At 38.0% G+C, this 25823-nt stretch overlaps 1 protein-coding gene across 1 annotated transcript in view; it reads left to right on the forward strand.

Moving 5' to 3' along the window:
• Positions 1-25823, forward strand: part of DHRSX (dehydrogenase/reductase X-linked) — a 160645-nt gene that overhangs the window by 38139 nt on the left and 96683 nt on the right. The window contains exon 3 of the mRNA XM_021546634.3: positions 10020-10088. Coding sequence (XP_021402309.1) covers positions 10020-10088 — 69 coding nt within the window. The remainder of the gene's footprint in view (positions 1-10019; positions 10089-25823) is intronic.

Here is a 25823-nt window from a genome sequence, read left to right on the forward strand (position 1 = left end):
GGTATGGGTAGTAAGCTGCAACCGGGAGATGTTATCCTCCTGATGGCAGAGTGCATGGTCATGTGCTGCCAGTCTTCTGTGCTGTGGCCTTGACATGCACAGCACAGGAGCAGTGTCCTCTAAACATGTCTTTTGTTTGTCAATAAAGGGCATTCTTTTAACATTTTGCTCTTTCTTTTGGTGCCTACACACACGCTTCCATTCACTCTACAATTGTATCACTCTTACTATTTTCATCATGAATCCCTACAAATGTGAACTAATGAAATTAATTATAGGAAGCATTTGATGAGTAAGTCTTCCAGCTGATTCATTTCTTCCGAGCAAACTCTGACCTAAACACTGAGCTCTGTGAGTCACAGTCATCTTTGCCTGTGAAACTCCTCAGACCAAAGAGCCCTGTCAGTAGAATGGATAGTCCCAGGCGCTTTTCCAGCTGCAAGATCATAACAGTCTCAAAAGAACATTAAATGCAATGACCTTCCATCCTTGCTCATAACTGTTGGGCCCAAGTGTCCAGAGTATGTTTGAAATATCTGTTGGCACATCGGCATGCATTAGCACATTCTGCTTCAGGCCACACAAGGCTCAAATAAGATAGCAAGTGTGCTCAAGATTTCTCCTCTAGAAATGTTTTCACCCTATGTTTGTATACAGACATGAAATTCTGTGAAAAAGGTGTGGATGTTAAATGAATTTGGGTTTGCAAGAGAGACATGTAGCTTGCATTCAATCATGCTCAGTCACTGAATGCTTGTTTCCCATTATAGGGATAAAGCAATAAAGGATGATATCCCTGCAGTAGGCAAATGAGTCAAGCCTGAATGTCTGATGTGAAAAATGAGTCACCATTTGTGATGGATGTGATTTTGATTCAGTTTGACATTTTAGAGGAGTAAATATTTGAAACAACCTACTTTTAAATCCAATCAACCAATGGAATGAGGAAAGCAAATAAGTAGAAAGCACTCCTTGTGGAGTGTGAGTAGGCACTGTATGAAAAGGCAGTATGTTCAATCCTTTACAGCAAGCGGTTTCATAGTTCTTTCAAACTTCCCTCCTTTCCAGTCCCAGCACTGGTGCACAAGACTCCGTCCCTCACTGATGGTTTCCCTCTGCAGGTGCTGCTCACCCTGCCCTCACCCTCTCCCTGCAAAAGAGGTTTTGACAAATGTTGAAATGATGCAAGTAATTTTCAGTAATTTTGTATATTTGTTTGATAGATTTCATTGAGGCTTTCTGCCAGCCTGCTTTTCCTGGAGCTTTACTCAGAGTCAGCAGGGCTTTTACTTCAGGAAAATCTCATGTAGACAGCAAACCCCTTGTAGGTAAAACTGATGGCTGTGCCTTATCTTCAGAATCAAGCCAGAGAACTCCTGCTCCCTCCTATGCAATTTACTAGTTGGTAGATAAACTTGCAATTTTATTTTCAGAAAGAGAAGGTAAATAACACACTGTGCTCAGCAGTGACTGATATTGAAGGTAGTGTTTTGTGTGCACTTACAAATAAATATGCTCTTCACAATGAGGACATTAGAAATCAGGATATCCTGGTCAGTTCTATGAACTCCCCCAGCCTGCCCAGGGCATAAAACCCAATACATTCAGTTCTGGTTCAAGGTTTGCCACAGTTCTGTGAGTCTCAATTTAGAGTGATAAAAAAACTTAAACTATTCATAATCTATCCATCCTTGTTCAGAGCTGTTTAATTTTATGAGGATTCTGTGTTTGCATGTTAAAATTGTTCACTCAAAGAAGGAGAGCCTCTATTTGATTTTTCTTTTTTTTTTTTTTTGTCCTTAGTACATTAATAAAAGAAGGCTGAGATAAAGTGTGATAATATCTAATGCAGAAGTTTTGATAATTCTATCTGAAAACAGAATGAATGAAAATAAAAAAATTTGCACCCGTACAACATTACACTTAAGCTGTTTGGTATAAAACTCCAGGTTCAGGAAAGTGTAATCAATCTTTACTGTCTGAGTATATCAGTGTCACAGGTTTCTAAGACAGGCTTGAAGGAAGCAATCTCATTATACTTATATATATGTATATATATTCAGGTGACTTATTTGAGCTATGCAATTTTGGCTTAAGCCCTGCAATTTTGGCATAAAAAATGTACTTCCATCACCAGATTCAGCGATTCTGTAAGCTCTGCAGGAGACTAAGAAGGAGATATTTCTGTCACCTCTTTCAGTTCCCATTAGTTTCCAATTTTCAAGCTGAATTCTCTGTACCATGAATCAGACAATTTTTATATTGTATAATACTACAAGATGATAATTAAATCCTATCAAGATGGTGCAATTCTTCATTTTCAAAGACAGTTTGATTTAATTTCAATTGCTGAAAATTTCTATGGGTTACTTTAATAGTCTTTCTTTAATATATATAGGTCTATGAGATGCTTGGGTTATATTTTTTTTTCTTAAAAAGTATTTATCATCCTAATTTCAGCTAGGCTTTTTTAGGCCTGAATGAGTTCTAGAGTTAGTCAGGAAGTGTCAAAATTTTTCCAACCTATAAAAAGTGGGTGGTGATTTCTTTTTTCTGTATAAGCATAAAGGAAATGCGTGCAGATTCCTTTATAATTGTGACTCAGTTCAGGTTTTATCATATCAGTGCACTGTAATCAGGGTTATGAAAATCTCTGTTTACACTACTGTTAATTATGCACCATGCATGTACACACAGCCACACAGTTTTCCAAATATGTACAAATTTTGTCAAACACATTGGTCCCTAAATTCTCTTGGAAGACTGTCATGTCTGTACTTGTTTTAACATATGGTGCTTTCAACAAATAATTTTATAGGAAGAGCACATAATGAAGTGACAAGTGCTTCAAATTGTATCAAACTATTCAGGGTGATAAAGACCAGGGATGTGTGAAGAATTGCAGGAAGACCATAAGAAGCTGAGTGTTCAAAGGCATGTACAGCAAAATGCCATTCAATATGGAGTGATGGACATGGGGAAAAATTTTAATGCCAGAAGAAGATGTGATGAGTTCTGTGTCAGCCATCATCACTTTGGAAGTAGACCTCAGGGTCAAAACAGATCATTCTGTGAAATTCAGTGGTGCTCCATAGGGTGCAAAAATCAAAACAAATTTATAGACATTGTTAGAAAATGGACAAACTAAACAGACAATATGAGTTGATTCAACTGTATGAATCCTTTGTGGGCCAGAACCTTAAATACTTTGTTGTGTTCTGGTCTGCCTATTTCAAAATGGTTTTCAAGGATTTAGAGGAAAACAAGTTTTATCAGGGGGATGGAAAGGCAACCTTATGAGGAGCAACCAAATGGGCTTGAATTCTTCAATCTGTTCACTGTCTCTGAAGCATACAAAATGAGCAGCTAAAAAGATACAGAGCTTAAAATAGTATCAAGACTGTTACAAACTCAGTATAAACACAGTATTAGACATCAAAAAAATTCTAAGACAGGTCACTGTGATTAAAACCAAAATCCATCAGAAGTGTAAAAGTATTTTTGGACTAGTATCTGCTGCATAATACCTTAAACCATCCTTAGTAAAGAAGTGTAAGGTGGACAAATACAGCTCTGGGCAGTTTTGGGAAGAACACTGTGCACAGGCCAGTAAGTGTTGTTTTTATATTGAAAAATAACTCAGCATTTAAAAAATGTAGAGTTAAATATATGTTATAGGAATTTTGAAAGAGTTAGTGCAGTTTTTCTAGATGTTTATTTAATTTATTCATTAAACATTTATGCTTAATGCTTTGAAAAATTCAACAACTATGTGAATTAATCCTGGTTTTCAAAAGCTTTTGTTAAGATTTGTGCCAAAAGATTTAAAGTGGCTGGCTTGTCTTGAGATAAGAGAAAGATCTCTTGTAGTTTAGTAATAGATTAAGAGGCAGAAAACAATATTGAGAAATAATTTATCAGCTTTGAGATGGAGCAAAGATACTTGTGGTCTCATGTTCAGTACCTTTATAAAATATAGATACAGAATACAGGGTGAAGAGTGAGATGATGCATTTTGTGTAAACGTGTTTAGGATATAATAAATTATTTGACTCTGATAATTAAAGGATTTGAGTTCCTGACATGTAAGGAGAGGCTGAGAGAGCTGTATTGAGCCTGAAAATGAGAGAAAGGTTAGGGGGATGTTTTCCAGTGTAGAAATACCTAATGGGAAAAAAACCCTTTTCTTTTTTTTTTTTTTTTTTTTTTTTGCATTGTGGGTGGTCAAACACTGGCACAAGCTGCCAAGACAGGTTGAGGAGTCTCTATCCTTGGAAATACCTGAGATCTGACTGGACATGGTCCTAGGCCACCAATTGTAGCAGAGAGTGGGTCTGGGTGGTGTCCAGAGATGCCTTGTGAAATCTTAACTACTGTGAAGCATAGGAAACAATCTCCCAATAGTGAATGACTATGTTATGAAGGGATGGATAAATACATAGTGTTAGTAAATGCAAATACAGAATATGAGAAAAAGCAGACACGCCTATGTATTTACAAGAATAGGACCTAAATTAACTGCTAGTCAAAGAGTTAAATAAATATTGTGATTTACTGTTGAAAGCTCTATGTACAACATCATCGATATTTTGTGCCAGTCATAAAGGCAAATAAAATTATATTACTTAGCAGGAAAGAAGATGAAAACAGGACAGAAAGCGTCCCTATTCCTTTATAGAAACCATTGGATCATCCTATTGTGCATACTCAAAAGGAGTCTGGTTGAACTGGAAAAAACTAAAGAGTGATGGTTAGGAGTAGAGGATGGCTTTGTACAAGGTGGGGCACAGAACAAAGGTTCTTCTGCTTCCAAACAGATGACTGAGGTGTGGTACCATACAGTTATGGATGGTGTAGAAATGAACGAGAAGTGGTCATTTCCTGTATTATTGTACACTGAGTAGAGATCATCCAACAAAATAAAAAATACAACAACAAATAAGCTACTGAAGTACAGCCTTTTGAATGTAATTAAGTTTGTCATTTAAATCATGGAGCCTGCTGTCCCAGGACTCTGCCATCTTTTCCTTGAGCTTTTCCTGCTACAGGTTATTGTTGGAAAGAGGGCATTTGTCTATATGAATCTTGGGTTTGAGAAACAGGGTCATTCTTAACCTTATGTTAGAACAGGTGGGTAGCTGAAACCTAAGGCAATAATGATAATTTCTTTTCTCTTTGCAAATTGACATTCTCTCCCTTGCTAATTTTTTGCTTCTTTTCTGAAAGGAACACTTACAACAATATTTTCACCTTTCATATAAGAAAGGCATGTATTTAATTGTGACTGCTGTGTGATGAACTCAATGACAAAAGACATGGTATCTCTAGACACAAGGAAGTTCGTATCATGTTCACAATTTATGTTTTATATCTGGTCACATCCTTCTACCTAGCTTTATTGAAATCCATACCTTAAATATTTACAGATGTGATCCAAGATCTGTGTTACTTTTATTGAAGATTTTATAAATTCCTTTAAAAGAAACCTTAAAAATTCCTCAAAATCCTACTTGTATTGAGTTCAAATTTCTCAGCCTTGAAGATTTTTGGGGACAGTTATTCCTCTCTTTTAGGCATATTCTATTTTTTGTGTACCAGCTGATAGAATTTTGTTTTTCTCTTGAGGCACTGGGTGCCCTCACAGGCCCTGCCTTCAGGCTAGTCCTTCAAAGAAATCAGTTCCCCTTCAATTATAATGAGGATTATGCTACTCTGAGGGGGCGTTTTGATTCAAATTTCCATTTGGAAACTTTTATATTCTGTTGCACATAGGCTTCTAACCATTATCCTTTGCAATTCCTTAATCAGATGGTATACACATAGACAGAATTGATTACTGTACCACCAAGCTTCTTCTGGTAAATATGTAATAAGAGTTTATGGGCACCACTTCTGAAATTGGGTTGCTTGAAGTCAGCACTGGGGAGAGGGAAGGACCATGGGGCATGCTGCACACCCTGGAAAGTTATCCAGGGAGTTTCAGGGAGTAACTGATCTGTAATTATGGCCCCGTAAGTCAGGGGATGAGCATTATCTCAGGTTCCCCAGGCACTGGTGAATGAGGGGGTCACATTTGCTGGCACTGGGGGGTGTGGGGAGAGCTAGGGGGTGACAGCCAGCACGGCTGCCCTGCCACTGGGCAGCTCTCACTCCTGCCTTCCCCTGGGGCTCCCTGCTCTGGCCTGGCACAGGCTGAGGGGTGCTTTGTGTGCAAGGTGGCTCTCAGGCTCCAAGCTGGAGAGGTCAGGTCTTTCTCTGGACACCACATGCTGGTTGCCTTGAATCTTCTTAGTGTTCATCTCCAAAAGTTTTTATTTGTCTTAATTTTGTGCTATCTTACTGAAAGTAAGAATTTTTTTCCCTTGAAAAACTTAGGTAAGCAAAGGCTTTTTGGATTTGTGGGTTTATTCTCTCCAGGCAACCTTAAGCTTTACGGACTCTGTTGTTGATCATAGACTATTTAAAATTTTTTTATAACGCCCTGAAGTACATTTCCTTGAAGCATCAAGATTGCAAATTCTTAGTTTTGCAAAACACCATTTGGAAAAGCTCTTGCTTTCTTTCTTAGGATCAGTCTTGTACATAAATTCAGTGTGAGTGGTAATTACTCTTTTGAAGAGATAATGACATTCAAAGAAATTAAAAATATTGTACAAAAAATACATATAGATGTATCAGAACCCCTTAACTAGTGATAATCCCTTAACTATTCTGGCTTTCTATGGGCCATACTTTTTTCAGCTTTGCTCCGACTGACCAATCTCTGTGATAATTCTGTTGAAATTCCCAAAATAACTTTCAGTGTTAGGATCTATTTAAGTGACTAAGATGACAGAGCCTGACATTTAAGATAAGATCCAAAGCCTATTGGTGCTGATAAAAATTTTAATATGTACTTCTCTGGTGTCTTCATATCTTTGACTTATGGTGTTTATGTAAGTAAATGTGGAGGAGACGTGTAAATTTCTTTGAATAAAAGTTGTATTTAAATAGGTTTTCCTTTTTTTCAATATTTTATTAATAATTATATTTTTTATGCCTTTGAAATGATATCTGATTTTTATACAGGTGCATCTGTTTAGAATGAATTTATTTTTCTATTATTAGTGTTTTTTTCAAAATTGATTTTAGTCAGCATTGTTATTGAATAAGTCTCACCCAAATTCTTCACTATTCTGTGTGGACTAAGTGGAAAAAAAACTTATCAGGTAGGGCACCGAACTGCTTGCATAAACAGTTCTTGAGACAACTATATCTATTTTGAGTTCCCAGTAGACATTTTAAATTAGCATAAAAAGCAAGATTATTATGGTTTTGGGTACTTTGATGATCTAAGCTCCCAAGACAATGAATCCCTCATTCTCAAAGCTTTTTCTAAGATTCCCTCACTGCATAAAATGCATGATCTCTCTTCCCTTTCTTACCCTTCCCTTCAAACCACTTGAATTCAGAGTAGGCAGATCTTATGTTACAGATGCTATAGCACTTAAAATTGATAAATTCTGGTATATGGAATATATGGAAATGATGGTGAATCACTGAAAAAATATCCAGCCAGAGGATTATTTTGTGTATCAAAAAAATTTTAAAAGAATCATGGTAAATATTATACTGAGGATTTAAACCAGCTGACAGCGCTAAGAATTTGACCCTCATCTAGTAAACCATCCTGAATTTAGGGTGCTATATATCTGTTCAGTGCACTTGAAGATTGTGCCCTTTAGTGACCCAACTTCAACAAGAAGATGCAGATTAGTTTTGCTTTTCCCAACCCAAAATTGACTGTGTTAGCTAGATGACTTAAAATGCATTAAAAAAAAAAAAAGTTGAATAATTAATATAGCACTTAAAAGAGGTTGATCTTTTTGATGCCTACTCACTTTGCTTAGAAGATCCCAGAAGGACACAGGAGAAGGGAAACAGTGCAAAAGTGCAATGTCCCTTTCCTCTCCCACCCACCCTGGCAAGGGAGTGCTGATCTCCTTAACCTAACTCAGAAGCTGAGATTAGCCTCTCAGGTTCATGGTATCCTTCTGATCCAAGTGTCTTTGGACTTTTTGTACAGATTTTGGTCATTGTTCAGTGTCTTTATTCTTTCTTATGGGATTTTCTTTGAAAGAAGTGTTTCGAAAACCTCTATTATTGTGGCAGTTTTCACTGAAGCTATTTCAATTTTGCAATATTCCAGCCTTCAGCATCTGGTTTTCAAACTCTGTTTGATCAGGCTGGAAACAGACATCTGAAGTGACTGTTTAGCAAAATAATAATTTTTTCCCCCAGTGGTCTAGAGTGAAAAATATGTAAATATGAATAAAATGAACTCATTTGGAAGGCATTGAGCTTTAGTGAATAACCATTTATATAACAGCAAAATAAAGCAAATTAAAATTTGTTGTGAACATAAGCTCTTTTAAAAGAACAAATTAAATGAACATACTGAGAGTTATAGCAAGACACTGGAGGCTTTAATAAGCCTGATCTCTGCATGAGAGGTGCTGAATAAAAGACAAATCAAATAAGATGTTCACAGAATTGGCACATAAGTATTTGTATTTCTAGCATAACACTATCCAGCCTAATAACAACACACTGACTTTGAAATCCTACTCTAGTACATTACTTGAGGTGAAACAGTGAGGAAAATTTATCTGCTGCCCATAAACTGTGCACAAATTTCCACAGAAATGGCAGTTTCACTGGAGGGTTTGTTTGTTGAAGCTGCATCTATATCTGGAAATTAGCATCAAACTGAATGTTTTTCTTCTCTACAAGGCTGCATGATTTTAAAGGGGGAAAAAGATCAAGAAGAAAATACTGCAAATATATGCTTTGTTGTTTTGGGTCTTCCTTCCTTCCTTCCTTCCTCCCTCCCTCCCTTCCTCCCTTCCTCCCTTCTCTGTCACTCTGAGCAATATAAGTCCATAGTTAATGGAATTTATAGACAACAGTTGTACACCTTTATGGCTCTAGATTTTATGTAAGAATTATTTTCTCTCTGGTATCTAGAATGCTAAATGTATTAATTTTGTCTAAATTTATGTAAATGTTGGGTTTTCTTGCATATCATAAAAACAAAGATGTGTTTCAAGTCCTTTTTTTAATACAGAAGCACAGCTAAAACTCCATTCTCAAAAGAATGCATCTTAGAGTAAATACAAGCATGTGCCAGCTAATGTGAACAGGAGGCTGAACCAGATACCTCCTGAGGTCTCTTCCAACTTCACCTTATTCTGTGGTGCTGTGAAAGAGAGAACAGGATACTTGCAGGCTGGCACAAGAAAAAAAATCTGTATAGAAACTTTGGCAGAATTTTATATAATGAGGAAAAGAAGGAGGCAAGTTCATGAAGTTCATAAGAGATACCAATATTTTTATCCAACTTAGATAATAAACAATAGGTATTTTGATGTTTCATTCTATGGAAAATATTTATGGATGGATAAATTGAATATTTATTTTAAAAATCTAATGTGTTAACAGTTCCTGTATCTCTTGTGCTTATGTTTTTTCCTTTGATATGTTGTAAAAAAATTGCCAAACAAATGTCAGACAATTAGTAACCACCTACCTAAGCTGAATGGCACAAAAGACATTTTTGTGCTGCTTAATCACATTTTATGTAAGCACTAATAAATTCTCTCATGAGCTTTGAGACAGGGTAGTCAGGACTTTCATCCAACTGTGGAAGTCTTCATTTTGGAAAAAGAGCAAGAGGAAGTCTGCTCTAACCTGTAGTGATGTTTTTGCAGAATCTGGATGTGATGTAATTCACTTGTCTCACAGACTCAAATCTCAAGTCTGCTGGTCCAGTAGATAGTCCTATTTTATATGAATAAATGAGATAAACTGGCAGAACTTGTGGGAATCACAGTGCATTTGTGCAGCCCTCTTTGAAAGCCTCTGCAGCACACCTTCCCACCTAAAACTTCATACTGGTTTTGTACTGTGGTTGGCACTTCATAGGAGCCGATCTTTAAATTGATTGCGTTGCTAATTTTTCATTTTCTGTCCTTTATCAGCTGGAAACAGTGAAAGTGATGGCCAAGAAGCAGTGAGGAAAATAAAAGAAGAAACTTTGACTGGAAAAGGTACCATATTATAAAATTTTCTTTAAGAAACCTTTTTTTCCTCTTTTTGCTGTCAATCTCCTTTTATATCAGGCCCCCTTGTGTATCACTAAATTTCCTTTTTAAAACTGAGGCACTGGAACAGGTTGCTCAGAGCAGTTGTAGATGACTCCTCACTGGAAGTGTTCAAGATCAGATTGGATGGAGCTCTGAAAAAACTGTCAACTGGATGGTGTCCCTGCCCATGGCAGGAGGTTTGGAACTAGATGCTCTCTAAGGTCCCTTCTAACCCAAGTGGTTCTGTGATTCTATGAAATGAATTCCTGAAATTAATCTGATTCGGGGGTGCAACGCATAGGATATTTTTTAAAAATGTTTTCTGCCTTGTTTGACTTTGCTGTTTGTTGATGAAAAAGGGTTGCCTGCAAGTTACAGTCTGCCTGCATATGTGTATAATTTCATAGATGGGAAAAAATTCAGAATACCAGTAGTTTTTGTTAAGGGGAGGATGACAGCAGGTAAGAAAGAGTGTGTGCTCTTTTACTCTGCTTGTTTTAGGAGCTAACAGGTTTTTGAAAGATCAAGGCTGCTTGATTGTTTCATTTGACACATGTTAAGAGCTTATAATACTTTACAAAGTAAATCCATTTTCTTAAATATAAATGGATGTTTCATATCAAGCCTAAATTTCTACTTTTTCTGGTTCTTCTCTTATTTTCTTTATCTGATGACCTGTCATGTTTGTAGAGGTATAAGGACAGCATAGCTTGATAACTAAGAGAAAAGGCATGTTCCACATTACCTGCTCTGTGATTGCAATTTGCAGTTTATGCTGGAGGTTAGTGCAGCTCATATTTTTGTCCCTGAGTGTCACTGGGTAGTTCCTAATGGTGCATGATGATTAATTTCTGCCACTTTGACGTATAATTTCTTGGCAAAATAACAGGGCAATGTTGCTAGTTCAACTTATTTAGGATCTTCATGGCTTCTTCTGAGATCTGATTCTGTTTTTGTGTCTCTAATAATTACTGTTATGATGATCAAAATGCATGTTAATTATTGTGTTAAAAAACCCTTTCATTATGATTTATCTTTTGACTTAAATAAATGTGTATCCATTATAGCCTCAGGATACATGTATGCTAGTTAAAAGCATTATAAATTAAGGCATAGTTAGAAGGATCATGAAAGGGAAAAGGTAGTTATTACATCATTAAAGTCTTTTGCTGGAAGTTTCTGTACAGAGACCAAAACCAGTTGGAATTAATTGTCATGTGACTTGCATGGAGCTGAATAAACCGGGGTCTGTCTCATTTTCTCCTTCTGTGTGATCACAGGCTTTTCTAGCACTCCAGTCTTTCTTGCTTTTTCTACGTAAAGTCAGTTATAGCCCTCAGTCATAAACTGTTAAAACAAAGATGTCAGTTTGAGGAAGCTTAAAGAGTATTTAAAGTCTCCTGGAATTTTTATTTGTTTTAATTATTTTGACTGAGGCTTAAGTAATCTCAGGCCCTGATAGATTTGACCTAAAAATAAATTGGAAGAGTGTTGTCTTTTCGGATCTGAGTGCCACTCATGTGTTACTGTTTATCAATGTATCTGCACTTTGCTTTTAATAGGATGTGTATGTAGATACTGTGACCAAGACAGGGATGTGCAAGAGTATTACCTTTTCAAAAGACACAGTTCAAGATCTGTTTAGTCACTGCATAAAAACATTATTGGTTGTCTTGACCCTTTTCCTCTGCTTTTTCTTTGAGCATTTCTCATGGCCCATATGAAAACAAATACTGCTCCCATCAGGAGCATCAGAATCTTGAAGAAGAACTACTCAAAATAGTATTTTTGGGCAGCCAGTGTGGTCAAGGATTGGGACAATATAGCTATTTTGGACAAACAACATGAGTAGATGTCATCAGTTTGTTATCTAGATCTCAGATTTCTCAGAACAATGAAAATACCCTTGCTTTTTATCAGGTTAGACAGCAAAAGGGAGCAAAAGACCTTGTTCTCTCCTTGTTGCCTGGCTGAGCCACACATAGCGCAAACATCCCCAGAGACAGCTCTGGGAAAATGCCAGGCTTATTGAATGCAAGTAATTACAATGTATTTAAGGCACTGTTACCCTTCTCTGTCTTGGTCTTGTCTGTCTGGGGCTCTGTCTGATATCTAAGGCTAAGTAGTTTTACTTGACATAATCTATACTTCTGGGACAAGTGAGATTTAAAGCATGTACATAAGTAATTCCTATGTAGCAGCTGAGGAGCAGTAATGTGTTAACAGTTGCAGAGGAGGATAAAGGATAGTAATAAAAAGGCTAAAATCATGCCAAGACATGAAAAAAGGATGGATAAAACTTCTGAGTACAGGGAGGCAGGAAGCCTGGTTTCCCATGCTGGAAGTATGGAAAGCAGAGCAAATGCAAAAAAAGAGTAGAGAACTGGAGATGAAAGCAGTTGGAACAATTTGCTACAAAGCAGTGATGCAAAAGGACTCAGGAAATCTAAACAATATAGCTCTTCATCTCTTCCACCCACCCTCTCCACTGCTGCTGCATCAGAAACCTTGGTTCCTCTCCCTGCTGATTCCAGACTGTTTAAGTGTCCTCCTTGCTTTTGGGTCTGGGTTCTGGGTAACCTATTACAATGTGTAAGGAGGGAGGACATACATGGGCAGTTGAGTGGAAGTAAATAAGCTACAAGTCCAGTTATCTTAACCATCAGAACCTCCTCCATGATAAAGAAATCACAGCCCTCAGATATCCAAAACAGGCCAGAAGGAGTACTGCATTGTCATTAAAATTCTCACACGGGCACTATTTCCAAAAGACCAAGGGCAACACATTGCTCCACCATGAATCATAAGGCTTGGAGAAGCCAGGATGATGTGGATGTTTATCTTGCTTCCATTTGTTAAATTGGAAACTTGTGTTGTTAATAGTAGCAATTATATGGCTGGGAAAATCGTTGATGGCTCAGGACTGCCACAGAGATATTCTAATTGGATAAATCTCTGTAATTTGCACATAGGGTGTGTCTGTTAGTGTGTTCCTTAGTTAGATCAGTTGGGTGCTTTCCAGGCAGCCCTCAGCTCCTGGCTGCTTCTTGAATGCAGGTTCCTATCAGGAAGGGCACTGCAGGTCCTGGCCTGGATTCCCTTTGGACAGGATTAGCTTGGGAGCTGATTTGCCATTGTAACACAGCATTACTGCATGGGAGCAAACTTCAGAGTTTGTCTGAACTAAGCCTTCCACAGACCTACAGCAAGTGCCTATGTCAGGTGCCCAGCACAAAATGAGCTTCAGAAATGGACTTCTGTTGATCCAAACTGCTTGTTAGTGCAGCCATAACCATGGTTACCAGTCTTGAACAAACTTCACTGAGCTGTGGAGATGGCAGGTTTCTGTGATAAACTCAGCTCTCAATGGTACTGGAAAAGAATCTTTCAATTTACATAACAGAGTTATAGCTCCTGACTCAGTTACCCTCAGTTTATGTCTCTGCAAATGAAAGTTGGTTTTAGCCTGATGATTACAAACATACAAATGTTGGAAACTCATATATAAACATGAATGAAAACTTCATTCATTCCAGCAAAGGTTCATGAATACTGATGGAATCAGCAATTAGCAAAACTTTATGCATAAATATCACATAGCACAGTACCAAGGGAAGACTCTCACAACTGGAGTATAGGAGCTGGAGTTGTAACTAGAGTCAAAGGAGAAAAAAAAATTACCATTTAGTGAGAAAAGAGGGTGTAAACGTCATATTAAGCATAGACCTCTTCAAAATGAGAAGCCTGTGTTTAATCTCACCCAACATTTTTGTGGCAATTCAAATAAAACCACAATTATAAAACTACAAGCTAAATTCACAGCATTCATGAAACTTCCATTTGAAGTCAGGTGAGAAAAGAAGAGGCTTTCTCCCTCAGAGTCAGAGGAATGCAGAGGTTAGCACGGTGGCAACCAATTGTGTCATTTACAGTCTGACCCACATCAAGACAGCGTGGGCCAAATAGTAGGATGAATTGTCTTAAAAAAATTCATGCACATTTAACAAGCCTGGCTTTTTCCCAGACCTTTCTCTAGAGATGTTTATGCTTCATGTGGCTCCGCCAGGGAATAAGGAGATGACAAGGTCTCTTCCTCCCTTTTGTTGTATAACGTACTAATAAATAAGGATTTTTTCCTTAGAGATCTGAGATTGAAGAATTTCTGTGAAGGAAGATGGGCTAATGTAGCCAATAAGTACTACATGTAATTACAGAATAACTCGTGGGTGGCTTCTCCACCAGTGTTTGCTGTGTCAGGCACCATTTTTAACAGAACAGTCCAGCTTTTTCTGCCCTGTACCAGAGAGCTTGTTGTTTGCTTTCCCTGCAGGCTAGAAGAACTCATCTGCTGAGTTCCCAAATTCAGAAACTTTTAAACATGATAGTGGTATTCTCATCATGTTAGCTGGAGTTGTCTTCAGCAAAGAGTTCAGTTCAGCAAGAACTGATACCTTGTTAATATGTGCAAAAATGTCTGCCAGATGTCATTATGGAAGTGGTCATCCAACTGATCAAAATTAGGGGAAAATATTTGCATTTGAGACATATCTTCTACAAGTGTGCATAAGCATGTGTGAGTTTATGCTTACTTTTGTCACTATTTTTTTTTTTTGTGATGTTTTGAGTTGTAAAAGTGTCACATCCTGGGCTTGTGGTTAGACCTAGTGTGGTTACTTTGTCTCTTCTACCACATCCTATTGGAATATCCTTTCTCTCACTGCGGATGCTGAAAGACCTGTAGGATTGGTTTAAAGAGCTTCCTGACAATGACAGCGCAGTTTCCACCTACCTGGTTCCTTTCCTCGTGCTGGTGCATTATCTGCAGCACTTGGCTTTGGCAGGTGAACGACTGCCCTCAGTTGGAGTTGCACAGCTGAACACCAGGCTCATGAAGACATCTTGAAAGCCAAGGTGGTGATATGAATGGGAGTAGAGAAGTCTCAGTCTGACAGTGTGCCACTTTGCAGGACCCTGTGTGGAACTGCAGAGTTCTTCTGCTTTGTCACTTGATGACAGGTATAAGAACTTTGCCTAAACATTAAGATTTATTTTCCTTCCATAGACTCATCTGAGGTTATATTAGGTATATTCAAGCCATATGAACATATTTGAATATGGAAAAATATTGGATGTGTTGAACTTAATCTAAATTTGTGACTGGTTTCTCCCCATGCACAAGAATGGAAGACTTTTCTGGAGACAAAGAAAGCAATGCATGGGCTAATACTTCTCTGTGCTCGTAGCACTTATATCCCTTACCCAGTAAAGCTGGTGACTTTTTGCTTCATATTACACAGAGAACATTTTAATCCACAGAAAGGTGCATCCAGAGCCCTCTGAAAAAATCACTTAGGTGAAAAGTTTAAAAATCAATTGTCCTGCTTTTCTGTTTGTTTTCATAATTGTTTGATGCAAAACCATGGTTTTGCAAAAAAGACATAAGCAAACATGTTTGCTTATGTCTTTTCTTGCTCTACTTTTGACTTCCAGTGTAACATGATACAAGATTTTCCCATCTCAGTTCTAACAGATACTTAATACAGAACTCCCTATTTTTTGGGTTTCTTAAAACACTTTGGAAAAGAAGTGGTCATGTTAACAGTGTGGAAAATCAGAAATTAACAGCAATATGAATATGGTTCACATAGCTGAAGATGAGTTGCATATCTGGATACTGAGATTGAGATAAAGTCTTTCAAATGTGAAATGTATTCATAATGCAGACACAAGCTCTGCCTGTTGGTTTCCTGAATTCCCATTTCCATTGGAAATGTGAAATGCATTTCATTAACAGGCTCTGCCACTAAGAAATGTGATTTTCTCTTATTTAAATTATCTCTAATTGAAACTCAGAGACAAAGAAGTGCACAGGTGTAGCTGTAGGCAGAATAACAAAGTCCCGTCAGATGTCTTGAAATGATTTTCTGACTGTAAATCACCAAAGCTTTGTGTGACTAATGGCACCAAAGTTCTGAGGTTAGGATTTTGCTGATTGTGCTGCCCTACTGAAGGCAATCTGGAGAAAGGGAGTTTCAAGTTAAAATTGCCTCTTCAAGGCTGGAAAAAGCTTCCATTTCAGACTTTTACAGGATTTTGATCCTCTCGTATGCACTTGTAGAGTCACGATGTTGTGCAGTGACTGAATAAAGGTGCTTTAATATGTCATTATTTTTTCCATCTCAATCAGTAGTTGCAGGCGGGTTGTGTGAGCTATTTCTAGACCTTGTCTGTTTTCAAGAAAATTGCCAACAAATACTGAAAGACAAAGCCAAGAAAAAAACAATTTATGTTCTCTCTGGAATGCTTTCATATTTCTCTTCCAAGAACTGCATTATGTAGACCTATCTTCTGTGGGTTACGTGTAGGGCTTTACAAGTAAATTTGCTTATAACAAGTAGAATATTTTCTGTGGAAATTCCATTGGCTTATGTACTGGAGGTCCAGCAGCCAAGAAGGGCATGGAGAACTTGTGGGCTGAAGTAAATGTGGAATAAGCAGAGCCTGTATGCTGTGTGAGCAACCTCCCAGGTATGAGCTGCACATCAAACAACAGATGCTGCTCAGCCCTGAGCTGTGCCAGTCTTTCCTTGTCAGCTCCCTCCTTGCAGCAGTATGGCAAAGCTCCAGAGGAAGCAGTGCTGGAGAGGAGCCTCTGCAACTCCAAAGGACCAATGCCACTGTGCCCATGCTTAATTTGTTCTACAAGGGCTATTTTTCAGTGGCAAAGAATTGAAGCTCTGAATAGATGTCCCAGTTCTTAAATGAGTTATGAGCCAGGCTCTCCTCAGCAGTGCCCAGTGATAGGATCAGAGGCAATAGGCACAACCTAAAATGCAATAAATTCAATTCAAAAATATAAAAACTATTTTTCTTTTCCTTTTTTTTTCTTTTTTTTTAACATTTGAGCTTTTGGGTATTGGCACAGGTTGCCCAGAGAGTTTGTAGATTCTCCATGTTGAGAGATATTCAAGGGCCATCTGAACACAGTACTGGGCAGCCACCTCCAGGTGGCCCAGCATGAGAAGGGACAATCTTCTTACAGCCTCAGCCACTCTGTAACTCTGTAAATCTAGCAAATTTTAGCTGCCAAACCCACATGAAACCCTGTCTGCTTTGTGTGTCCAGACCTGAATACAGGTACTGTAACATACACAGGTTCCAGGATTTCAAGGCCTTCCAGAAATTGTATCAGTGTTCATACAATGCCAATAGTAAGACTTAATTGCATATAGTGATAAGAATAGCAGGAATTTTACCATAATTCAGTCTTGGGAAGCAGGTGTTTGAAAAAAACTTCATAGCAATGTGAAAAATCACATCTGTGAAAGTAAAAAAAAATTCTGTGGAACAAAAGGGGAGAAGTGTAGAAATGCTGATGTTTAGAGTAAGAATGACTCTGAAGCAGCTTCCATTCTTGTTTCTTTTGGTGTTTTGGATTTTGGTTTGTTTTACTGTTGTTACTGTTGGTTTTTTTCCTGTTGTTTGGATGTGTTTTGTTTGGGTGGTTTTGGTGTGTTTTGTTTGGTTGTTTGTTTTTGTTCTTGATTTTTGTTGTTTTTTTTTTTTTTTTAATTTTTTTATGCAGGGAATAGACTAATTGTTTTTTTTGTTAAGGCTTAAGTTTTAAAATATAGTTTTCAAATTTTATGTGTTTAAGATTACATTATGTATGTAATCTCTGCCACATTTTTGTCATCTGACTGTAGATTATCATGCTCATGTACACTGTGAAACCCTTCTTAGCCTAAAGTCTTGCAGAAAGTGTCTAATGCCAGCATTTTTTAATGGTCTTTTCTGATACCTGGTGATAGAAAACCTTGCTTGTAAGAAGAAAAAAAAATATTACTAAAAATACTTACAGACTCTTCAATTAAGCCAAACATCTAACATGATAATCATTACAAGCCTAATAATCATGTCTCAGTTTGGATTTCTCTTCATATATTGAGGCACTTTTTCTGGACAAGGTGATGTGACCTGTTTCCATCACCTGATTAATTTCCCCAAGATAATGCTCAGCTGTGTTTCATTCCTTATTTGATTTTAACATTATGTCTGCCACTGACTTCTTTTACCAAGATCACTCTTGACTTCAGACTGCTTGGCAGGAATAACTCTTCACAACTGATGTGACTTGAGGAGACAAAATGCATCAAATCATCTTTCCAGCATTTACTTTGACCTAGTTGAAAAATAATCCTTGCCAATGGTTTAGCTCCCAAGCATGAAAAATGTGGGCCTGTGGTTGGAGAGAGATCTCTGTGGCTCTGGGCAAGATTTGCTGTTCTGCATTTCCTCTCATTTTACTCCAATCTCACTTATGCTCACTTGTGCTTTTTTAAGAAGTAATTTACAACAACTAAACTTCCTGGAACGTGTATCTCATTTGAATGATATAGTGTCTGTACTTCTGTCTCTTTAAGAATTTGATGGCATATCAGAGGGAAAATAAAAGGAAGGAAAAATAATATAAGGCAAAAAGCAATTTCTGCTTTTCAAAACTTTTTTATGGCAATTGGGGTCTTCTGAACTAGATGTTTGTAGCAAGCTAATTTTCCAACCTAAACTATTGCAGGCTTTCTTCTAGATAATACTCAACACTTGAATACCACTCCATGCAAAAGTTCCATAGTCCTAGTCAGAAAAATTTTTTGTGAAGACAGAATTTTTCCAAAAGATATGTCTGTTTGAATGGGCAAAAGAGAGAAACACTTTTACACTCATATCTACAAAATAACACAGAGAAAGTGCAGAATCTCTGTAGAAGGGATTAACTTGAAAAGTGGCAGTTTGCGTTCAGCCTGATCCAGATCAAAGGCTTCTCATCCCAACTGTGTTTCTTATGTCCCAGACTGATGTACTATAAAAGACAATATTTGTTTTAGAATCTAGACCTTAAAATCTTCTTGAATTAATAAATTTCAGCTTATCAATGCTTTATGTTGATTTGAAAATGCACACTATAAATTATTTGGGTTTTTTAACAAGAAAATTTTCTAAAAGTTTGTTTAAAAATATTTTGTTTTAAAATTGCCACAAAATGAAAATATCTTATGGAAAACTCATTTTGTGTGAGTCTGAACCCTCTCTCCATTGGTTGCTTTGTTTTGGGGTGTTTTTTTGTTTTGTTTTGTTTTGTTTTGTTTTTATTTCTTTGAGCTGATGCAAAAATTAATTGTTCCTTGGCTAAGTGAAGTCTTCAGATCCTTCAAGATTTTTTTCTGAAAGTTGAAGACAAAGTGCATCTCCAATGCCATGAAGGCCTATGCTTTGAAGCACTAGCTATAGATAATAGAGGGAGATGTTAAAAAATGTGCTTATTTGGGATAGAACAAGGGTGATATACTGAGCAGTTCTCCTGAGAATCTTAGGCTCTTCCTCCAGTTAAGATGATCTCAAGTGACTGGAAGAAGTCTGCTATACTAGAAGGTATATGAAACAACTTTTTAGTCTGGAATCATAGTACTGTAGTTACCTTGACTACAAATGATATATAACTATATTGTGTTTGCCTCTCCACATGCCCTTTCAGTCAGTCCTACAGACAGAAGAGACAGAATATTGTTTGTTTGTTTTCAATTTGCTTGAGTCATACCTCTAGAAACATGCTAGTAAGAAAGCAGTAGCCATTTCTGCGTTTCCACCCAGCAGGGTAAAATAGTATGTTTGCCTTTGCTTGCAAAAGAGAACAATTTGTTGCAGTGTTCCCATATCCAATTAACCTTTTCTTCATCTCAGTGCAATCAGAAGTAGAGCATTTAGGGCCATGTTTGCATTTATTGGAAAGCACTGGGCCCCAGGGTGCTGGCAGTGACTGTACCTGTGGGGATGGGCAGAACATGTGGCTGCAGCAGCTTTGGGGAGCTGAAAAAGCTGAGCTGAGAGATCCTTCAGCTCCTTTGAGCACTGAGGTCTGCCTCTGTCTCCTTGTGGGTAGGCTGTCCAGGCAGAAGACTGGGGCAGAGCCCAGCATCTCAGCCTTGTGCAGGGGGGGCACAATCTTTAGGGGAGTCTGAGCTAGAGAGTCAGATAATTTTTTTTTTGTTTAGATGACAAAGCTCATCAGGTAATGTAAATTGCTGGTGCCAAAGGTACTTTCTCAAGGGTAGTCCAGAAATACCATTCTTAGGCTGTGTGAAAATTTAGCATCTATATCCTTAGTCTCTTAAAAGTAATTTTACCTTATTGTCTGAAGATAATGTTTTGAAATAAAGCCATTTTTTTTGTGCTTCCAAAGTGTTTTCATGGGGGTTATTTTTCAGAAGCTGGATGCAAAATGGCTAATCCTTCATTTCAGGTGGAAAAGTGCTACCTGCCAGCTCCAATTTTAGGGACTTGTAAGGCAGTAAAATGAGGACAAAACAGGGGATTTAATTAATTTTTTTCAGCCTACAGTAAGAAGCTCTTGCTTGGGGAGATTGTGTCCAGTGCAGTGTGGGGAGTCATGGGGGACAGCTGTGTAAGGAGTGGGTGGGGGCTGAAAGGAAACTGTGGCTGTGAGTCCCAGCCTGGGTCTGTTCACTGCAGTTTGAGGAGGAATGGACCTAGGTGGTTCTTTCCCTGTTGTCTGGCTCCATGGACCCTTTCCACAAACTGCCATTGCAGCTACCTTTTAAAACACACCATCTTCTGGTGCTAAAACTTAGTGATGTTTTCCCTTCAGTTATTTTTTAGTACCAGGTGAGATTATATGTCACTGATGATATAAGAAGTATTCAGTCTCAGAGGGATGATATAAATTTATGTTACCAGCACTAAATATTTACTTGAAAAATAGATTTTTTTAATGACCTTTTTATTTTTAAAACATTTTTAAAGAATCTCTCCTTTTGTTGCAGGTTAATTTCAGATTTTGCAGATTCATTTCAGTTAATATTTTTTAATATAGTCTAGTTTTTGAGTTAAATAAAAATCAGCCTTCTACTGCAATGTATGCTATGAAAGGAATATGTACCAATGTGTTCAAAAAGCAACTGAATCAGACACATACAGTGGAAGAAAATGGGTGCAAAAAGGAAAACAGATAACAGATAACAGAATGATAGGAGAAAATAAACACCACAACATGAATTCCACATTTCATGTTCCATTTTCTTTTTGAATGGTCATATTTTTTAAATTAGTTTTAAATTAAATCCAAAATAGACAGTTGGGACACTAATGTGCATGTTAATAAGACCAACAAAATGTAGAGATCCTAAAGGCTGAGAGGAAAGGGAGACTAAGGAGAAAACCAACACAAGGAGTAGACAAGGGTGAAAAGGCATGGGAAAACACAGAGAAAGAAGAAACTGGAATGAGGTTGTTGCCACATAAACTTGAAGAAGCATAAGATCATGTCCAGAAAATATTATGTGCAGGGGCTGACTGTTTCTTTAGTGTTTATGCTAAGCAGACTTTTGAGTAGATGGTCCCTGAATAAGGAATTGGAGTCACTCCATAGTTCAGGATTTCATTGTTGGAAGTTGCATTTATTACACCAAGGTATTAGAGGAACTCTCAGACAGCCATGCCCCTGTCAGCAGTGACACAGCTTTCACAGCTGTACCTGCTTGCAGGGATGAGCTGGGCTAGCACAGTGCACACAAGGCTTGTTTAACTCCCCAGGCAGGATGTATACAGGCTTTATTCTGGCCCTCAGTTTGCATATTCCCCCGTAATGCTCCATCAAGGAAAATTGTTTATTTTCCTTTCCATTCTGTATACTTTACTTGCCTTGTCTTCTCTGAAGATCTTTCAAAGTGTTCAGTATTCCTGGCACATTTGTATTTCCATCTCTGTCTCTGTCACTCTTTTCCCTTTCTCTCTTTCTCATTCTTTTTATTCTTTCCTTACTCTATCTCCCTTTTTCCAACTTACTCAAAAAAAAAAAAAATACAAAATAGAAAATACATCTTTGTAACACATATCTGCCTGTTTCGTATTATGTTTAAGATAGTACTTGTGTATGCGTAGGAGTTGCTTTGTTCTGTGGTTTGCACACTGCAAGCCAGCATTACATATCAATAGGAAAAACCTGTAGTTTTATTGTGCTTTTTCAATTAAAAAAATTATCCCAGATTAATGGTGCTTGTACAGTCAGAAAAATTGCACATTTTAAAATGGATTTGCTTTTCTCCATATTTTATCCACTATGCTATGATTTTTTAGTTTCTCTTTAGCTGGCTTCTGAGATGGAGACATCCTGCTGCCCAACCAGGAAAAACAAGGTTCTTCATTGATTTTATATAGGATTGGAAGAGTACACATGAATTATATGGGTTTCATGATATCTTTTCTCTGGCAACTATTCTGTTAAATTTATTTCAAAGCTGTCAAATTAAAAAACATGGAGTAAGAGTGACATGTTATGTCCAGTGGGTGTTTTTGTCCTAGCAAGAAGTATCATGGTAGCCTTGGGAAAAGCCTGAAAGATAGCTTCCATTATTATTCAGCTGAAAAGCAGAAAAGAGTGACTGAGTCATTAAGCTAATTTTCTCTGAAGGGGATTAAATAGCTGTTTATGGGTTTTCCTGTCTTCTTGTGTTCCTTCCCTCTTCATCTCAATGGCACTCTGGCATCTCCATTCCCACTGAACCATCCCTCTGTCCTTTTCCCAAACCTTCCTTCTCAAGCTCTGTATGTGTTTCTAAATATTTCTTGCTTCCTTTTTTTTATATCTTGGAACTACAAATTCTGAGTTTGGCTGCCAAAGGCAAGGCAGAAATAGGTATCAGTGGGCTGACACAGAAATTTAAAGGCAGGAACTAAACCTCTACTTATCCATCAATGTACGTTCATCATTGCCCCCAACCAGTTCCTTGTCAGTGTGGCTCTCTTTTGCCTTTGACATGGGAGCTTTTTAGTAATCCCTTGCACAGATAAATTCAAACAATTCCTCCTTCTCTAGGTTAGCAAGGAAAGCCCCTGAGTTATGCTGTGAGGAAGGACATCCAAAGCCTCCATCCATGTCATGGAGGCACAGAGCTTCCCCTGCTGTCTAGGGACTGGAGACTCACACTGCTCTATGGGTTTGTACAATAGAGGCAGAAGGGGCATTACAGACCACCACTACTGAGGGTAGCAGTAGGTGCATTTGAAGTGCTTCTAGGAGCATATAGTGATGCAATTCTCAAGCATTATTAAAATTTAGGAAGCTATTTTAGTGGTTTTATTTTCATTCTGGAAATGAACAGCAAGCAGGTAGAAACCTGTGAAACCACGCTGGAGCTTTAGGAAATAGAATTAAGAAAAATAACCCATTAATGTTACTTTTCTTTTATTGACTTTTTTGTTTGCTTTCCTTTAAAGTTGACCTGTATTCTTCCCTCCTAGGGGACAAGTAACTCCTTAACTCCTTTAAAAGTGAACATTAAAGGAAAATAGAAATCATGTTATGGTCAGAAAAGAACTTGTCATTTATGCAGGACTAAGAAGAACTGTCAAGCATTCTGTACCTAACAGTTTGTATGATTACATTCAATAAACATGACTCACAAAGCTACTTGATTGTTGTATCCACACATTTCTAACCCTTGTGTGGGGAGTATTGTAGCCTTCTAAATAATAGGGTTTAGGGCTGCAATTCCATGTCTTCATGAAAACTCTAGTAAACTTACAATTGACTTTAACCTAATCAGGGATTCTACCTCTTCATTTCGAATGTACTGCCTTAATTAGAAACTTGCCTCAGATTTATTGGGGAAGTGACAATTCCAGCAATTCATCTGGACAGTTACTCAGTGGTACTCCAGGAAGGCCAGAATTTTGACCCTAGCTGACCATAAATTTGTTCTGGGAGGTAAGTCTCATGGCTCTTCAAATCTGAATCACAATAAGTGTGAAGGCAGCTGTTATTCCCACCCATGTACGCACTTGCTACTAAAAGACCCACAAACTAAATTTCTCTATTTCTTCAGTCAGTAAGAGCTGCAAATCAGCTACGTGTTTTAAAATGCATGCCTTGTAATATTTTTGTTTCCAATGAATTTACAGTTAATTGCAAGGATTATTTTGAAAGCTTCTAAACCCTTATTTAGCCTGTACAGTGCTGAATAGTGGTGTGATTTCTGTATATGCCAGAGTTCATATATGCTAATCAGTCTGACTGCTTAGAAAACACTGCATAGCATTGGACTAATTTGCAGGGAGAGTAGCCTGCAATGGATGGCTATTAGCTGGTTTCAGTCACCTTTTGTCTACACATTGCCTGACAAGCAGCTGGATTCTAGTGTGTTCCCAACAGCTTGCATTTCAGTGCAATGAGGCTGAACCAGGCTTTTCTTTATTAAGGAAGAAATCAAGCCAAAAATAGTCTCTGTAACTGCTGTTTTCTTTTATTCATGGTGGTTACAGGCAACAAATCAAAGAACTTAGTTGCTTTATACTATACACCCCACCATACACACACAGTTGCAGCATTTTGAAGTCCTTCCTTTAATGAGCTCCTTATTCTGAAGAGGTCACACTCTTCCAGAGTGTTTGTTTTTCTCTGCTCGGGAGCAGCACCTTGCATGGATCTGCAATCATTCCCCTGATAAGTGTTGTCTAATTGTGCACTTTTGCTCCATCTTTCAGGAAGTTCCTAATGATCCTCCCAAGCCTCTGTTAAGCTAAATATTTCTGTGTTGTCAGCAACTTTCACCACCTGTCCATTCAGCCTGCTTTACAGAAAATTCCTAACACCTGGCACCTAGCACTTGTTTGGGTGTGAAGCAGATGAACCACTACATTTCTCTGGGGGGTGCTCAGAACGAGCAGCAGGCAGAGGCAGTGATTGCTCCTGGTGAACAGGACCATCAGCCAGCCTTAGAGTCAGGTGCATAGGGAAAGGTTCTCCTTGGGGTCCAAAAAAACCTGACACTGAAACCTGGGCTGGGTTTTTTGTTTGGTTGGTTGGGTCTTTTTTCGGTGGTGTGTGTACAGAACAGCAAATGCTCCAATAAACAAAACAAGTATGATTTGGAGATAGCCAGTGCCTTTGCCTCAAATCGACCCCATCTTATAATAGCAGTTGTACTAAGTTCTGTGAAAATGAAGAATTAAGCTTGCAGGTTGCAAAAGCAAGGAGCTGAAGTCTCCAAGAAGGCAGCACACTAGGATGCAAGCTGCTGCTCTGTAACACCTTTGGAAAGAAGATATTTTATTCAGGAGTTCTCCTGCATATTACCTACCTCAGTGTGTGGGTGTAAATTACTGAGAAGATGGAAGAGCAAGCGGTTAGACACAGAGCAATGGGAATGCTGTGTCCACTGATTGGAAACCGTGTCTGGAAAGTGAAGCCAATTTTAAGTGAATGTAGCAAGGAAATATGTAGGGAAAAGTTGGATGAATTTGGAGGTTTTATTTCCTTTTTGTTGGATTGAGAGAAGGAGTCAGGGAAACACGAGCAGCCAGCAAGAACATCAGAAGGCTTTGTAAAGGTTTTTGTGAACACCGTGGCGTGTGCCTTTAACCTAGATATTTTGAACTAAAAGGGATACAGGTACTAGCATGAAGATAGATGACTAGATCAGTGTAAGATTTTTTGAGTGGTTCTTTCATGACATAGAGGACTTTTATCTCACAAGGGAGAGTTTCAAAAAACAGATCCAAGCCTCGGGATGCAATAATAATGGTGGAAGAGTTAGCAATAGCTGTGGGATGACTATGAAGTCAACTACAACTGGAGAGCTGCTGGCTATATTGGACACATTAACAGTATACATAGAGATCCTTCAC

Source organism: Lonchura striata, chromosome 2 (genome assembly GCF_046129695.1).
Source record: "Lonchura striata isolate bLonStr1 chromosome 2, bLonStr1.mat, whole genome shotgun sequence".
Classification (NCBI taxonomy): Eukaryota; Metazoa; Chordata; class Aves; order Passeriformes; family Estrildidae; genus Lonchura; species Lonchura striata.